The 17,870-nt window shown below is 42.1% G+C and overlaps 2 protein-coding genes across 6 annotated transcripts in view; both read right to left on the reverse strand.

Annotated features, from left to right (window-relative positions):
• Positions 1–11,340, reverse strand: part of prkd3 (protein kinase D3) — a 38,008-nt gene extending 26,668 nt beyond the window's left edge. For 3 of the 5 annotated variants that reach the window (XM_044375367.1, XM_044375368.1, XM_044375363.1), the window contains exons 1-2: positions 10,924–11,340; positions 9,355–9,990 (exon numbers count right to left, since the gene is read on the reverse strand). In XM_044375367.1, coding sequence (XP_044231302.1) covers positions 9,355–9,648 — 294 coding nt within the window. In that variant the 5' untranslated portion in view covers positions 9,649–9,990; positions 10,924–11,340. The remainder of the gene's footprint in view (positions 1–9,354; positions 9,991–10,923) is intronic. The other 2 variants (XM_044375364.1, XM_044375365.1) reach the window with 2 other exon arrangements.
• Positions 11,341–11,998: 658 nt separating this feature from the next.
• Positions 11,999–17,870, reverse strand: part of mocs3 (molybdenum cofactor synthesis 3) — a 6,309-nt gene continuing 437 nt past the window's right edge. Inside the window, exons 2-13 of the mRNA XM_044375856.1 lie at positions 17,012–17,144; positions 16,836–16,928; positions 16,025–16,145; positions 15,322–15,396; positions 14,994–15,111; positions 14,787–14,895; positions 14,614–14,676; positions 13,932–14,095; positions 13,663–13,710; positions 12,977–13,073; positions 12,750–12,857; positions 11,999–12,212 (exon numbers count right to left, since the gene is read on the reverse strand). Coding sequence (XP_044231791.1) covers positions 12,055–12,212; positions 12,750–12,857; positions 12,977–13,073; positions 13,663–13,710; positions 13,932–14,095; positions 14,614–14,676; positions 14,787–14,895; positions 14,994–15,111; positions 15,322–15,396; positions 16,025–16,145; positions 16,836–16,928; positions 17,012–17,144 — 1,287 coding nt within the window. The 3' untranslated portion in view covers positions 11,999–12,054. The remainder of the gene's footprint in view (positions 12,213–12,749; positions 12,858–12,976; positions 13,074–13,662; positions 13,711–13,931; positions 14,096–14,613; positions 14,677–14,786; positions 14,896–14,993; positions 15,112–15,321; positions 15,397–16,024; positions 16,146–16,835; positions 16,929–17,011; positions 17,145–17,870) is intronic.

A 17,870-nucleotide genomic window follows, 5' to 3' on the forward strand; every position in this document is an offset into this window, starting at 1 on the left:
TGTTTCCCTTCCATGTGGCAGAATATGGCTCATGGTTCATTCATAGGTTTTTAACTGCATGAGGCTGTATCATCGTGGAACACATTTGGTATGTGTTTGGTATCTTCAAAACAATCAATCCAGTCTGAATGACACCTGATGCCTCGCAACGCTCAAAACTTTCAACCAAGCGTGGAATAAAGCTTTGCTTGAAATATATCTGGCACTACAGTCAATTTCAATGTGCATGACGCTGTAAAAATGCACTTTCAAAACTGTGACACACACCGCGCAAAGCTTAAACTCTTCATCACCACTCGGCTGTAACTGTCCCTGCTTTATTCAGACGACGAGCAACATTCTGCTGCTTTGTGTCGACAAGTGTCAGCATAACAACAAAGCAACCTTTGACCAAAATTCTCAGGGCGCGACACCACTTCTCACCTCGTGTCTTTTTCTTTTTCTGTGTTTCAGAGAAGTGTGAACAGCTATGCCGCATGGCTCAGGCATAGCTGACTGGAAGAAATGCAGGGGACTGAAATATGATCATGAGCAATTAATTCACCGTTACTGTAACTGAGAGCTGTGTATGTGTGTGCTTGTACCCAATGTGAACTTGTGTGTGTGTGTGTGTGAATCTACATTTCGGGTGCAGACAAGGTGGAATCACCACTCTAACCACTGAGCTTAGGCACGGGGCCTTGTGCAGACCACAGAGTGTGCTTGTCGTAGTAGGAGGCTCTACACCTGTCATCCTAGCCCTCCTTCAATCATCAGGAGATTCTAACAAAGCTATACCGCTTACCCAATTTACATCAGCCACAAAAGCTGATGGTTTTGTGCCAAATCTCTTTCTGGTTTCACAAAACGTCGCTGTGTAGCTCTCCAAGGAAAATCCTGCGATTATTTCACCCAGCTTTTGATTATTTGAATCCAGGGAAACAATACTCTTCTGTGGTAATTTGGCCTCAAGTGCAAAAGCGCTTAAGTGGAGTGCAGATAATGGCGATGAGGTCACCGTTTGGTTACTAGCCACTGTATCCCCAGTGAGACCCAGGTGGCCTAATAGCACCATCCTTTACATACATGTCTCATCTCACTACCATGACTGTGTCCTGAACATATGTGGGTGCTTGCTTGCATGCATTTATGTATGTAGAAGTGTGTGTGTGTGTGTGCATGAGTATTGCATGCATTAACAGTGTCCAGAGGCCAGGCAGAGAAGAGGAAGGCTGAGTCACAGGATCTAAGGCCTCTCAGGAAGAGAGCAGTGTGATCTAAGACATGCTTGGCTAGGCCCCCGCACACTACTGATGAGTTATAGCCCTGCTGCGATCCTCCGCCAGCGCCTCCGCCTCAGAGATATACTGCAGTACACACTCCATCTCCCCCTCTCTGGCCTGGAGTAGCAAGGGGACAGCCGCCAGATTCACCTCCACGCGGGGCAAATAAACAGGTGAACCTGGGGGAATTTATGCAAGTATGAGATTGATGGCGACTGCACTTTCTCTTGCTCTGGTGGAGCAGAAGGTCATAAGGTGCGAGGTAATAGCAGGATGTAGGAACCCGCTGCTGTTGCTCAACAGAAACATTAATAATTGCTGTGGGCTCTGTGTTACAGAAAGTGGGTAGGGATTAGCTGCTTGAGGTTTTCTTTATTTATGATTAATAATGAGCACTTACTTTAACAGACGTTCTTTTGTTGAATTAGTAGTTGCACAGAAATACATTTGTGCTTCGACTAAACTAAACTAAACACTCCAGCAGTCCAGCCAAATTCCAACACTCAAGTTGTCACCTTCCTCAAAACACAGACACCAAAAAGGCAATTTCTCTGAACATTTAAACACACAGACAAGAATAATAGCAAGTGCAGTGTAGGGAAAAGCCATTTGAGCGCAGGCACACAGACTGAACAGGCTGTGCTGCTCCGCCGACCACAGCAGATTGGAGAGCAGGAGCTGAGAGAATATGGAAACAGGGAGCGGCTCTGAGGGGAACTAACCGAACAGCGAGTGCGGCTGAAGAAAGAGACACAGTGACAAAAGGACTCATGCAGAGTGGCTGACTGCTTCCCTTAGGTTTAAAAATGGCCAGACGAGCCAATCAGACAAAAGTAGAATTGTAATGCAACTACTTTTCTTTCCATTTGGCCTGTGGTGCTTTTCCTTAGGGCAAATGTTGCTCATTAAAAGCATTTCTTAAGACCTTCTACCTTCATAACACAGTAGGTTTCTTATTGTATTCTTGTTGTATCAACTTGTAATTGCACTTCCCCTGCCACCTTCCTATCAGTTTGACAGATCACTTGCTTTACTGAAAGACAGGAAAGGCAAACGGCGCTGAGAAAACAACACAGAATAAGACATTCTGCATTCTGCTGCTGCTACATGGATCGATACAGCCACACTAATATAACTGCGTATCTACAGAAGTGACAGTGTGGTCTTCACACTTAAAGCATTTTTGGCACATGGTGTTTTGTTTACGAGTTGAGATGGGTGGTTCTTTAGTTCAGAAAATGGACGGAAGTGATACAGATTAAATAAGCAAGGGTTAATATCTTAAAAGAGGCAGTGTCCTTGTCACCACACCAAGTTCAACCCCCCCCCCCCCTCTCCTTCTTTAGCATTTGTTATGGTTGAAGTCCTCCAAATGTGCTGAGGTTGTCAGTAGTAAAGGTAAAGCTCCAGTCTAAGGAGAGGAAAAACTCAAGCTGTTAATGAGTAAATTAATAAAGGAAATGAGATATCCTCTTTCAGTGAACTGTGTTATGCCACCATTACAAATTTATGAATGGATGTTAGTAGAGTCTGTCAGGAGGTACTCCTAAATCACTACAGGTGGTTGGCTTCACAAGGACAAAGTCACCAGGATTCCTGAGTTCAACATTACTGCTGCCTACTACATCAAAATAATCACAATCAAAACCCATTCAGCCAGTATTAACGGAGAGATTGAATTGATGTGAGATAATCTCCCACCACTGGCTAAAGTCAAGTATGGTGAAGGGCATTCGGGAGGCCTAGAGGAGAAGCAAATCCAAAGCAAAGCCACGCTTGGTGGCAGGAGCGGCCTTTTATAGATGGTTTTGGCACCGACTGAACGGCAGGACATCAGCCGTTCGGTGGCCACAACCCCCTCTGTGGCCCATGCGAGGCCTGCCCACAGGGCTGTCCCAGCCTCCCCTGCCCCCTTTTCCCTAGAGAGGGCCACTCTTCTCCACTCTGTCATTCCCTGACTCTTGCGGCTGGGCTCTGTGTTCTGCCATGCCACTTTACATTTAAAGGAGAACGAGGCGGCAGAAATGTGCACTGCAGATGGTAGAAATTACTTAGCTCACTTAACTTCAGAGATTTTTTTTCTCCTTTTTCTTCTCTCTCTCTCCCTTTTCCACAAATTACTCCAAGACTAGGGAAATTGATAGATACCTTGTGCATGTAGGCTTTAGAGTTGTACATGGAAGACTTTTGTTTTTTTTTCAGATATCCCAATTGTGATATCAGTTTAGTCAACTCCATGGCTTTGGAATACATCAGTCTGTCTACAAACTGAAAACCATCTAAGCTGGAAAAAAGGCGACTGTAACAGTGTATTCGCAATACCAACACTGAATACTTTGACTCAGGGGTGACCTGTTTTTTCTTGAGAGGGAGCTGAATGTGCTTTCCAGGAAACGTCTGGCCCCATGTATATCACACATAAAGCCCTGTGCTGTTGGGACGTCCTCTGGGGTGAAATATGGCTGCCAGCTCCATAGGAACATGCAGATGTGGGCTTATACTGTCGAAGGGAGGGAGGGAGGGCGGGAGGGAGATGGTGGTGATTTATTTCCCGTGTGTTTCAGTTAGTTTTGGTCGATGTGAACTGCAGTCTCTCCATTTTCCATCTGCAACCTTCCCTCTTGCTATTTTCTCTTCTCATATTCTTCTCTTTTTTAAGTTTTCTCTAGCTCCTTTCTATACTTTCTATACTATGGTTATGACAAACCTCAACCTTCTAGTGGGCCTACTACACAAAGGTCTTAGGTGAGAATCCTGTAGTCACATATTGATTCTATACTCCAAAAGCTACATCTTCTGATCTAAATTGGACACACTAAACATTGCTAAATAGCACATGAAGGCAGATAAACATATTGTCCATTACAACACCATCATGAAAGAATAAAAATGCAAACCAAAAGAAAGCCTTCTCAACTGCTGCAACTCAATCTAATTATTCTTGAAAAAGGAATGTTGAGCCGATCTTGTTTTCTCTGCCAAGTGTTACCTTGCATCATGCAAGTGATATTACTCAAAGGTTTAGAACAATCCAAATCCTTTTGTTTTTACAATACTCTGCCATTTTACCGTGCGTTGTCCAACGTAGCCTGCTTCTGACTCAAAAAGGCCTTTGTCTCGCTAATTACAGAGGCAGCTGTACAACCCTCAACCAGAGACTGGGAGTTAAAGGACTGACAAAACCAGTGGGGAAACCTGTGGCTGAGGCAGCTGCCTTTCACAGCATTTCCAGCTGGAGTGAAAACGCAGTAACATCCTAAGGAAAAGCGCTAAAATTAAAGTATTCATAAAACTAACATTTGAGGCAATGGTTTAATGTTTTTTTTCCATTACCTATGCCAAAATAACTTCAAATTTCCTTCCTCCTGCTAAGCTTTATCATCCCCTTTGATAGCAAGACACGCTTTTAACGTATGCCAAGCTACACTGTAAATTCTCCGTTTATATCGAACATGTTTGCAGCCAACATTCACCAGAAAGCATCTCCACTGAAAATTAAATTGCACCTTTGAAAGATATTAAATATAGTCCCATAAAGACTTAAAACTAAACTGTGTGGATCACACACTCACCATTACAGCATCCATCAAAATCTGTCTGATGGTCAGTACTACCAAAGCAAGTGTTTAGCTTCAAATATTTCAGTTTCCTAGCAGTCTAATCCCACCCATCCCAAGCAGCATCACATCATCCTCCAAAAATGCCTGGGTGAAGAGGAATGTTCTGTAGCTGGCTGGCTGTCCGGGCTGACCAGCTGGCTAGCTGGGAGTCATTCTCAAGGAGTCGTGAACTTTTGTCCCGCCACTGCTCCCTTGCTGGCTGCACGAGAGGACTTGGGCGACACCAAACAGGAAACGCTCAACAAGTGGAAGCTATGGATGTTTATCTCGCACCATTCATCAAGACCCAAAAACCAGACAGAGAAGTCAGGACCCGACAAGTGAAACAAGGCTGACCCGACATGGAGTTACATGTAGCCACTGTAGGGGCCATCAACGGGCCATCGCGGGTTAGATCTGGGCTGGATGGTAACCCACTGGGAGGGTTTCAACAACCCACTGGCTGGCTCCCTTTATCCTTTCTCACAGTCCTCGAGGAGCCTGGCTTAGAGTTGATACCTTTGTGCCAAGTGGTGACACTAAAACAGTCATATTTTAAAGTATTCACTAGATTGCAGTAGAAGTAACCACAATAGCTGCTTTAAGAGACTGAAACTGAGCCTATCAGGATCAGGTTGCCCTGGACTAAGGTTGACCTTAACCACTGAAGTTGGTAAATGTGGTCCAAACCACTACTATCAAAACCAGCTATAGATCAGCACAGAGAACAGAGAAAAGGCAAATCTATTCTGTGGATGCTTGCCAAGTCATGTGGTTGAGTCGTTAGCAGGAAGAGGAATGAGCCGTACGAAATCTATACAATACACAGCTATTATAACAGGCTGCATGACTCCCCGTCAAACAATGAGACTTATTCAAAACTAAAGGGTTCAGGAAAGATATGAAATATCAACCTTGAAGCCATGACACATTATACACAGTAAAAGAGAGCACATGAAAACATCTGGAAATTCCACAGCTGTCCAACCACATCCAGAGTACATCTGCTATAGCATAAGGGCTTGTATGCATGGCTTGTAACAGTAATTTCTCTGCGAGTAACAAGCATCTTCAACACAAAGGCTCACTGAAAATTGGAAAAGAGCTAGTTTGTCATGATGTGGCTGCCTATTACCTACCATGAAAACTTAAGATTGATGAACAGTGTCACATCTCTTATAGTTTGGCAAGCCAGAGAAGGAACAGGCTCCAAAAGTAAACTAAGAACAAAACTAAAAATGAACATTTGTACAGCAAAGCAGAGCAACCTCTTCACCAGAAAACCATCTATTTGTCCTTAAGCTATGGTCACAAGCTTTGAGAAGATACTGAAAGAATGAGATTGCAAGTATAGGGAGCCAAAATAAAGTTCCTGTGTAGAATAGCACTCTCAGCAATGGAGTCCAACAGGCCAGCGAGAGGGGTTGAGGTAGTTCGGCTGTATACTGGAAGAAACCCAGAGCAGAGACAAGACATAGTGGAGGCACTACATATTCCAGCATGCTTGAAAGCACTTTGGGATCACATAAAAAAGCTAAAGGAGCGCTGCTGAGGAAAGTGTATTTGGGCTGCTGTTTTTGCCTTGCTGGCACAGTGACTCAGACACATATTATCAACAGGAAGATGAACAACCTGCTCAGCCACTGTAATACGAGGTTGAAGACTAACAAGATGTCAAAATGGTTGAACAGTATTTGTTGTCAAAATACTATGTAGGGCAACGATTAGTCAATGAATCAATTAGCCATTCGACAGAAAATTAATTGTCAACTATTTTGATTGTTATTGATTTTGAGTAATTTTTTAAGAATAAATGTCCAAATTCCCTTATTCCAGCTTCTTAAATATGAATATATAATGGTTTCTTTAGTCTTGCATTATAGTAAATGATTATCTTTGGGTTGTGGACTGCTGGTCAGGACAAAAGAAGACATTTGAGGACATCACCTTGGGCTTTGGGAGACAGTGATTGACATTTTCACTATTTACTGACATTTTATAGACCAAATGACTAATCAATTAATCTAAAATGAAAATAATCATTACTTGCAGTCCTAAAAATGTGCATGATATAGCCATACATCTAAATCCCATTCTGAAAGTTCACAACAGCTGACACAGCAGAAAATGTAACACTGAATGGACAGATTTAAGTCTGGATAAGCATCCATGTTTGTTGCATGGCTGAGCGGTGAGTCACCGAGTGAAACAGGCCAACTCACAGCGGAGGAAACAGCAGCACGAAGGGGGGAATACACTTCCATCCAGACTCCATCTCCATGCAGATATTACCACATGAAGTCTAAAGCTCTTTCCTGTCTCGCCTCTGCTGACAGACACCTGAGGTTGTGCTGACCGGAGAGTTCCTGGGACGACTGTCAACGGCTAAGCTAGGGTCAGAGATCCTCAGCTGGAAAATTTGGCCCGGATGAGCAGACTTTGTAAAAGGCTCACCATTGTCATGCATATTTTAGAACAAGAAGTGAGGCAGGGATGGACTGGAGCGCACTGGGCCTACAGTCATATTTTCCATTGATATCGAAGCCATATGGCTCGATTTCATGAAATAGCTGAGGCAGTACACTGCATTTGGCAGTGTTTAACAGAAGAAATGCACAATAATGTGGATGAACGGGCTGGATATGTTCTGTGGTGATGATGTACAGTATATTATGATGAAAAGGATGTACAGTATGTTCAGCAGTATGTTTATAGCCTTATAAAAAGGAGTTCCCATGACTGTTGGCCATAAATTAGATCATTTCCTGGCATATCTCATTAGAGTGTATGGCATCTTTAGATGAATGCATGTGATATGAAGTGATACGATAAAATTGCACTAAAGCAATATGTGATCCTGATGTCATATTGGCAGATTATCAGCAACTGTGCACTATGAATGCACTGCACTGATTTTCTTTAAGGGATTTTCTTCAAAGCATCATATTTCCCACCCTTTTCCTGTTACAGATTTTTGCAACTATGCCAATATGTTACAGGATCCATGTAAATATGCGCAGTGATGAGATTTTCTGCTCTGCGGACCAGAACTGTTCATAACTAGCTAGTGAGAATCAGCAGACCTCGTAAAGAACAACAACATTACCCTGCTCCTCTGGAATGTCAACTTGGACAACATGAAACCAAAGGACACAGACTCAATACAGATAGCTCCTTCACTATCTTCCACTGTGCTCAACACAAGTTTGTCCCTCGTTCATTTTTCCTTATTTTGATTAAAAACCACCACCGTCATCATCATCATCATCTCAAACACTAATATAGCTCTGACCGACCCAAATGTTCAGATCCTAGTGGCTGATGAAAGTGCTCTGTTTAATCACCCTCCTTTTATTTAGTCAATGATAATTACAGACACAAATGGAGTAATCATCATTATACACAAGAGGTTAAAAAACAGCGATGTGTGGATGCACAGCCATTTCATTATTCCAACAGGCTTTGCACACCATTAATCCCACACAACTGCTGCATGAAGTACACATGCATGGGCTCAAAGAAGACAATCGCAAAATAACCAAGTAAGAGGTTCAGGGCACTGATGTGTTATAAGTCTCTTATAAATACTGTGTATTTAAAAGTTAAATAATTATACATGTTATCAACTTTGAACTTCAATTTGCAGTACTTATTGTATTACTAAGCAAATGTATTACTAGTTTAACACTGCAGATCATGTGACAGACTTTTTTGATCTTATTTGGCATTTGTAGTAGTTTACTGAACATGTTTATATATCCCAGACAGACAAAAACACTTCATATAAAAGGCATATCATCTGTGGTGTTATATCTTTACTATGCTTATTATCATATGGGGCCAATTCAAATGAAAAACAAAAATTTGAATGTTTTGCCCTCATTCTTATTTTGCATGTTATAATCAGGCACACACACGCTCAGATTGTCTTACACAACCAAATATGAGATGGCGAATGATGTTAAATATTGCAGCCTATACTTGCATTTAAAGTCACTTCTTGTGCTGAGGTTACACTCCAGTTACATTACAACCCATTACCAATGTCATGAAAAATAAAGAATATCCAGCTCCTCTTTGGGTATAACTTCAGACAGAGCAAAACCACAGAGTAGTTCTGTATGTGTGTATGAGCTTGTATGCGTGCACTTGCATCATGCAAGTCCAGCAACGTTACACCACAATGTAAATAACTGGCACCGCTACGCTGTGTCCTGTAACTGAAGGAGCATCGCTGCTGTTGTGAGCATGCTTCTGCGGTGTTTGACTCATTTTGGGGCACAAGGCCCAGATGTCTGCTTTGGAAAACAAAACCTAAACAGATGAATATGGTAGGAGATGGCAAAACATTTGGTGCATCATGTTGGCCCGTCAGAATGACTGCTTCAGTTTGAAAGCGAGCTAATTGTAGTGGGTAGAGAAAAATGTTTGATGAGGGATGTCCTATGTAACTGGAAACAGAGTGTGATTTTGAGATGTGATGAGATCCTTACCTTCTGGTCCACTATGGAGCACACCAGGTCCTTGACAGCAGACAGCGACAGATCACTGGCCTCCAGGTTGACCGTCTCTCTGGTCAGTCCGATCTGCAGCAGGAAGGACACCCCATGGAAGGAGCTGCGGGAGTTGGTGGGGCTGGGAGCGCTGTGACTACCGTTGGACAGTCTCGTGTAGAGCGGTCCGGGCGGGCTCGGTGACGGGGACGGGGCGGACGGCAAGGATGGGTGGTGCGGATGGAGAGAGTGGAGGAAGGCTCGAGGTAAGGATGGGGGAGGGGAGGCAGACATTGGGTTTCTTCCAATGGCGACGTGAAATGCTGAATAGTGGAGGGTTCAGTGAAGGAGGTGGATAGGCTTTTGATAGGGGAAATCTTTGGTCCTCATCAGTGAGTCAGCACTGTATGTCTGTTTTTTATGAGTGTGACATTGTTTCTCACAAATTATGAGGGTAACAGCCTATCCGCCCACCTGAGCTCACGCACCACATTCACTAGACGGGCAGGTGATGGAGAAAAAGTCTCTGAACAATCCGCAGGCTTCTGCAGTGAAATCACTGCAGCAAACTTCATATCCTGGAGTGGTGATCCTTATCCTTACTGAAGTCAGTAATCCACTCTGACCACAGGAAGCCTGTCACCACAAACATACACACACAGAGACAAACACACACAGTGCTATATTTATAATGAAAAAAACATTCTCCTATCTGAATACAGTAAAGAAAAGTAAAGGATTGATGCACATTAGAAGCTCTCATCCCGGCTGTATGAACGTGCCAGCTCCTTTTCTTCATTTCATGGACACTCTTTGGTTGAATTCATTTAGAAAGACATTTTCCAGCCAATCTGCCTTTTCAATTACAGCTCTCATTTCACTGCCGCTACCACACTAACATCACAGAGACACATGCTCATCTTTTTTTTTTTAAATGAAGACCACAAAATCTTTGCCTTTGCTTAAAACAGATTCTTAAATCATGAAATTATGCTTCAGGTAGGTTATTTATATTGTTGTTTGTATTGTTTTCATGTTGCTTTCCGTTGTTTTGGTTGTGAGTGCTTCCCAAGGTTAGCTTATATTGCGTGTAGCTGTAAATGGACCGTGCTAAATTAGCAACAACTTAAACTTTTAGGTGAAGTGTCATAGGTTTTAACATTAACATCGCCTGTTGTTTTTTTTTTAACTTTTTGGTGAACTTAAGAAGTTTTTTTTCTCTCAAACACAAATGGGCCTTGATGCTAGTGTGCAGGACGATGAAATTATACCTCACGAGGACACGTAAAAGTTGATAAAGCATATCATTTCTGGGTTTACAAGAATTCAAACTCCACAAACATCTGGAACAGAGGCTTCTGAACATCTGCACCCCTCCCACTTTCGACTGGCTTGCTGGCAGAACACAACCCCGAGTCGAGACTCGAGAATGCCAGCAAAACAAGTTATACAAGCCGTGAATTTGCACATTCACGGGAGACTTTGTTGCAGTTGAACTGTCTCGTCACGTAAAGCTCGTTAAAAAAAGAACAAACGTCGCCTTTGAATGTTTCAGAAATGATACTTTACCTTCACAGTCAGCGAAGGGCGCATTTCTTTCCATTGTGAGTGGACTGAAGAAACTTTGTAACTCCATCAACTGAGGAAAGCGGAGTCTCAAGTTTATTATTCTGCACTTTTCTCAAGTCTCAAACAAAAGCGCAGCGTCGTAGCCTACGTAAAATAAATACCAACATTACTTTTACTTACAGGCGCGCTGAGACTAACCGAGCCGTCCATTTATTTTCTCTTTATCTTTTATTCCAGATTGTAAATTCATGCGCATCTTATTATCCTTCCAGCTGTGACTACTCCCCCTGCTTGACGAGAAAAAGAGCAGCGACCGTCGTTGGGGCTTGGAGTCTTTCTATTATCTCCGCATAACTGACTTTCCATGTGTGGGGAGGAAAACTTGAACTACAGCCCTGTAAAGCAATGGCGCCTCCGATGGAGTTCTAACCAATGCGCATGTGCATTTCTTTTCCGTTATTTCAACTTGGCCATGCCAAGAAGAAAAAAAAAAACTTCTACACAACCCGGATCGGTTTGTGGCACAGTTTTCCAAAGTAGAGTACAGGAGTCCTCAGGGGCCCTTAAAGGGGCTTCAGGATGCCCCCAGCAAAATGAGGAGTGGATTGATTTCACTTTATTTTAACAAATAGACATAAAAGAAAGTATAAGATTTCTGTTCATAGCTCTTAGTCTCTATTGTGTTGTCTAGACAATTTAACTCTTTTTAGATAGGGGGGGTTTACTGTAAAAAATAAGGGTCTGTGGCCCACTGTGTCTACTTGAGGGCCCCTGACATGGACAACTTAGGTTTGATTTATTATATATGAGGAAGATGTCTTTTCAACAGAATTTCTGATTGACAGAAAAAACAGGAAGAAGGACTTGATTTTGCAAGGATGCTTACGTGTTATCTAACTGCTTGCCTCTGTTTTTGATGAGCTGAACACAGAAAATTACACAACAAATTTTAGGAACTGGTCCGCTGTTACACTTAGTGAGATTTTGCAACTCAGCATTGGCATTAAAGACAATTTACCTGAAACAATGTCATGAACACAATGTCCAATGCACATAAGTAAAAAATAATCAAAGATGACAAACAGAATGCAGGAGTTTATTAATAGAACAGTCTTGTCAAAGTTAAATGCATTAATACTGTGGAAATGTGGGGTCTATCCTCTGCGCCCAAGCCATTAGGCCCCCACAGATGTCTTTCACTCTGATACTGTCCACTTCTGATCCACTCATCTTCTCCAGAACCTGCACAGCCTTCTGAGAGTCGTTACCCAGCTTACAAATCACATAAACTGGAGGAAACCACAGAGAGACAACAATGAGAGATAAGTTTGGTGACGACAGCGGATCTTGTGAACTAAATATGCTTTAGATTCAAATTACAGAAGAACTTCAATACATTCATACTGTATGATTGAAGGACAAACAAAAACACCGTGAGGGACAAAAAGCTGAATGGTACAAACATTACACCGAGTATAAACAGGTAAATTGGAACTGATTATAAAATAGACAGCTAAGAATGTATTATATGCTAAGCTAAATTTAGCTCATTGATAAAGAAACCTCAACACAGTGAATATACAGAGCAGCACCAAAATAAAGTTTTTAATATTAATTTCTCTAAAGCAGGCCAGCTGCTCAGGTTGGCCATACTTGTTTTGGAAAAGGGGTCACCTAGCAACCCCATTACAACCTGCTACTAGCTGTCCAAAATAAGCCGCCAGCCTGGCAGTATGTGACTACACAGTGGACTGTGAATATGCACACAAAGTGCCTGTTCATTTCAAACAACATGTACGGACCTAAATGGTGTTTTGACATGTTACCTGGAGGCCGGCAGTCACCCGCCATCTGCTGTTTCAATTGGCTGATGCTCTCCTGGAGTAATCGGATATGTTCACTCTTCCTGTCTTCTAAACTTGAGAGTGGGATGTCTGGGCGACAATATAAGGAGAATAATCACACAGATACGGGGAGCAGACAAACACGATCAGAAGGTTTAGAGTTATGACAGTGAGAGATTGATTTTGTGTCTCTGTCACCAGAAGGATACTGAGAGAGGTGGGTAAGTGGCATATATCCACTTCCACAAGAGGGCGCACGTCCAGCAAAAGATGGGGCTCTGCTTTGTCCATTATGGATTTGTAATCCTGGAATTACATTAAAACAGTCCTTTATGCACAAATACAATGAACTTTATAATTGAGAGAGGTGTGGTTTTATCTTTTGGAACAGAAAATTGAATTGATTTGTATCTCTCCAGTTAAACAGGGAAACCTAAATGACTTACAGCAAATGTTGAAATAGGTACCGCTTGTATTTGCATTTGCAGAGTAATACGAACATTTTAACTGCTTTTCCTCAAATCACAGGAAACAAAACTGTTTCTAACTGGAGCCCCTTGCACAATCTCGATTACAGCCCAATCAATCATGATCCCCATCTCTGTGCTTAATGACTCAGCGGGTTTGAAAGCGCCAATTCTGCAGAAACATAAACAGATGCAATCCACTACCACTACTCTCGGTGCCAAATAGAACATGTTATTCTTTCCCATAGAAAATCTACAGGCACATTTTAAGTCATTTCCCATTTAGGGTTGGGTCAGCGCTGAGATGTAATCAGTTTTATGAATGCACATGAAAACTGAGAAAAAAAATTGTGACTAATCATACAATAATCAGCTCTAAATGCAGGGAGTCACGCAATGGCTAACTGTTCTGGAGTGTATATTCCTACCTGCACTGTGATCCTCTGATCTCTGGAGAGGAGGTTGAGTTTGCGGCACTGAAACAAAAGGAAAATGAGGCAATGAGAGAATTTTCCTGTGATTAGAGGATAATTACATGTATTTTGTATGTGTCAGATTAAATGGTTAAATCTAGCTGATATAAGAAACACTGCTTATGACTTAAAAAAGTTAATATTCCTGTGAAAATGTACAAGGCATGCATTCTTGCATAAAAACCTCCAATCCATAATATCAAGTTTCTTCTTTAATGATCAACCTTATCTGTTGCAGCAGACCCACAGAAGGTCTCATAGTCCACCAGCTGGGTTACACTGGGGTTTTCTCCACACACTGCACAGCTAGCCTGCTTGGGCCGTAACTTGATGGACCGGAATCTGGCATTTTGAGCGTCAAATATCACCAGCTGCTGACCGCAGGAAGCTAGCACGCCTGGTCAAGGAAAAGTATCACCACGCAGCTTGATTCCAAGAATCGGCTCCCAGTTGTGTATATACACCATGGCAACTTTCTGTTTCTTTTTCTTTTTAACAGTATGACACTTCCCTGGCTGACGCACCAGTTCCAGGTATTAGCAGGATATGACAATGCAAGACTGGGGGCAGGATAGGGCAGGTCTATTCTCTGATGTGAGTCTACTGTATATTAGCATGAGAACGCTGTTACCACAACAGCTTCATGAGACGACAGCAAATGAAGAGTCAGCACAGTCCAGAGAGTGCAGACAAAAATATTCCTGTCTGTTTTTGTTTTATTTTATCAGACAAGCACAAAACACCCTCCCCATCCCTAACTTTGTTACAATGAAAACCTTTCAGCAGTTCTTTATTGGTTCATCCAGATGACTGGGCAGAAAGTCTAGATGTTCAGTACAGCAACGAAATGGCAGAGGAAAGTACTGTATGTAAAGTGGGAGTTAAGAATGGAAAACAAAAGGATACAGCCTTGTCCGGAGGCAATCTTGAGGACTTCCAATGCTTGGAAGCAGCCCATTATCCCGGGAACTTAAAAATAAGTGGAAAACGTTACTAACGACTATCATTTACAAAGACTGTACTCTGTTTAAAGTTAATGACTTCTGGGAAAGTAAAGGGACAAGAAGTAGACGACTTACCCACTCCTAATACCCCTCCATCAGAACAGTTGGTCACTGTCTCCGGGGGTGGGGGTACTGGGTACAGACATCTGTAGCAAGGGCCTCCACAGTAGTTATATACTGTCAACTGCACAGACACACACACACATATACACTCAGAACACCAAGGTTTTTACGCTGGTGAAATGAGGGTGTACTGATGACAATTGAGTTTTTCTACCTTACCTGTCCCTCCATTCTCAGGGCACTTGCTGAAACTAGAGGCTTGCCGCTGAGCACACAGGCGTCATTCACAAGATAACGAGTGGGGACATTGTCTGAACAATCTGCTACAATGTCATATATGAGAACAGAAAAGTCAAGGTAAAGTAATTCTGAGTTAAACATGCACATTTCTCTTTTAGGTTTCCAAAATGCTCTTCATGCAGTGTGATATGTAATCATAAGCATGGGTAAGACTTAGTGGATGGCAGCTGTTAAGATTCATGACAAGGAATTAGCCAGTGGCAGGTCTGCGTAACAGATGTAGGCTGAGGACTTTGCGGCAGGATACTGTTGAATGAGTTGTAAAGCGTTCTCCGGCGAGAGCTGCAGGTGATAGGGAACACACTCTACTGTTGAGTTCAACCTGTAGACATAATCAGAACCCATATCAGAGCTGTACTAGTGGCTCTGTTCAACCAAAAACCACAACTTGTGAGTTTTGAAGGCAAAGAAGGAAGATGATGCCAGTCTGTGTGTACTACAGCATCAATACACTACAAAAGTCATTTCCTAGTCAGAGAAATGACGCCCTCGTGTGGCATTGGCTATAAAATCTGAGTGCTAACCACAGTAGGCCCACTGTGAGGGAGAAAGGCACCAAAAAAAGCTGTCTCTAAAATAACATGTTTACACAATATTTGCAGACTGGGGAGAAATACACAACCAAATATAACCTGTGGTGAGACTGGAGAGCGCCAGCATACATTACACAGCAACCAAAGGGTCACAAAAAGCATAAAAATACGCCAATTATCATAGTTACTGACCATTTACTAATAATATCTAAATACTAACATCTCTATTTCAGATCTGTTTGTGCTTTTTTGGCACAGATGAGGAGGAATACATTTCTCAAATGCTGTCAAATATCTTTGTCCTACCAGATGATACTGGCATACAGGTGCTTTTGACCTGCATGACATTGTCCCACACAAAGTGGAACTCTATATAGGATAATGTTTCATACAATGTGTGCAGGTGCCAGTCAGTACCTTCTGACAGCATTGGCAGCAGACAGAGCCTTGGCCTGACCCTGGTTCTCCTCACCGTGCAGCACCTGTCTGTGCAAGTTACTAAGCTCCACCTCGTCATAGTCCAGCAGGCCCAGACGCCCTGCAAGACACAACGATGAACGAGGCAGTGAGGAAGGGTTTCGAATAAAATATCAAACCCTGATAACAGTTGAATTATGACAATTAAACTCTGTGTAAATGCAAATTTAGCAAAGTCTGTCTTTGGAAGAAAAAAAACATAAAGTCTCACTTAGCATACTTGACTGCCTACTTTTTATCTATAGTCCTTGGTCTTTGCCTTTTCTCTAATTTTGTGTCTGCTCACCACTTTCAATGGCTTTGCTCAGTCTGATGATGATTATATCTGCTATACATAAACTTCTACACCCCTTTCCTCCAGTTTTTCTCCAGTTAAACAACCAAAGTTTTGTTAAGGTGCCAGAGGACATAGGTGAGACTGCAAAAAAACGTCTCAAATTAAAAGCTCTAAATATACTCTTGTCTCTTTACCTACTTTTTCACAGTGCACCTAATTGTATTCATTAAACAGCACTAAAATGGGTAGTGTGATACATTTCTTTGGAAAATGTAAATGCATAATTGTGGTTGCACCCCTTTCCCCGCACAGGAACATTTATTTAGTTTACCCACCCCTGGGAGGTGAGCCAGATTGCTAATTTTGCCTACAGAAAAGACAAACCACTGAGAGTTCAACAGTTACTCACACCCATATATTTATTTCAAGGTAAATGATAGAACAGGTTATGATTTTCTCAATTAAATAACCTACCGATGCCTGCTGCTGCAAGATACTGTGCCAGGGGACAGCCCAGTCCTCCACAGCCCACAACAAGCACTGAGGTCTTGGACAAGTTCAGCTGACCTGTGGACAACCAAGATTTACTAATTCATGTTCAATCATGCCCTAAATCTCACCTGACGGAATGCTTACAGAATAATCCGTACCTTGCACACCCAGCTCAGGCAGAAGGAGCTGTCTGCTGTACCGCATGATGTCTTCATTGCAGAGCGCTGGTTTGGCTTTCAGGGGAGTTAGGGGTGTGAGTCTGTCATGCAGCTCCAGTACTGAGGTGTGGCTCTGATATCACACCAAGGATTAATAAACAGAATAACATGTTTACAAGAGCTTTGCGCCATGTGGTATCTCAACCCAAAACAATCTGCCTCTACAGCCAATATGTCTGACATAAGAAGGGATTTAAGTGGCTTCTAGTGTGTTTAATTTATGTTTCCCTAACATTTAGGATTTGATGAGTTACTGTGCTCTATTGCACTGAGACACTTTAAGATACATGTTGTTGTATTACTTTTTTTCTGATAAAAAAAAGAAACCTGTGTGTTAGCTCAAAAGCTTATGAATCAATAAATACAGCACTGAATTCTATATTGATATATTCACACTTTTTTCTTGTGTAAATATGTATGCTTTTAATACTGTACTGTTAATGCAATACAATGGGATATTCATGCCAGTATTTGTGTGATCAATACCAATAATTGAAACATTTGTCTGACATGCCATCACAGCTCATCCATATAGGTGTGCTCACACCCTCACCTTTACCTAAGAAAGACCATTTGTAGTTGAAATGTAGTAATATCTACCTAGAAAATGACGTATAGCAGGTGTGTTTTCATCTATGTGTGCTAACTGTTGTTACCCAGCATCTGCAGTGATTTTATGGATGTACGTGTGTGCCTACTGATGGCTGATATTATGGAGTTTTTCATTTCTTCTCAGCTATTTTCCTGAGAGGTCAGTTCGTCTTTAAGTGTGCAAGTTAATTATAAAAGTGTACTTACA

The sequence above is a fragment of the Thunnus albacares genome, chromosome 15 (genome assembly GCF_914725855.1).
Source record: "Thunnus albacares chromosome 15, fThuAlb1.1, whole genome shotgun sequence".
Lineage (NCBI taxonomy): Eukaryota > Metazoa > Chordata > Actinopteri > Scombriformes > Scombridae > Thunnus > Thunnus albacares.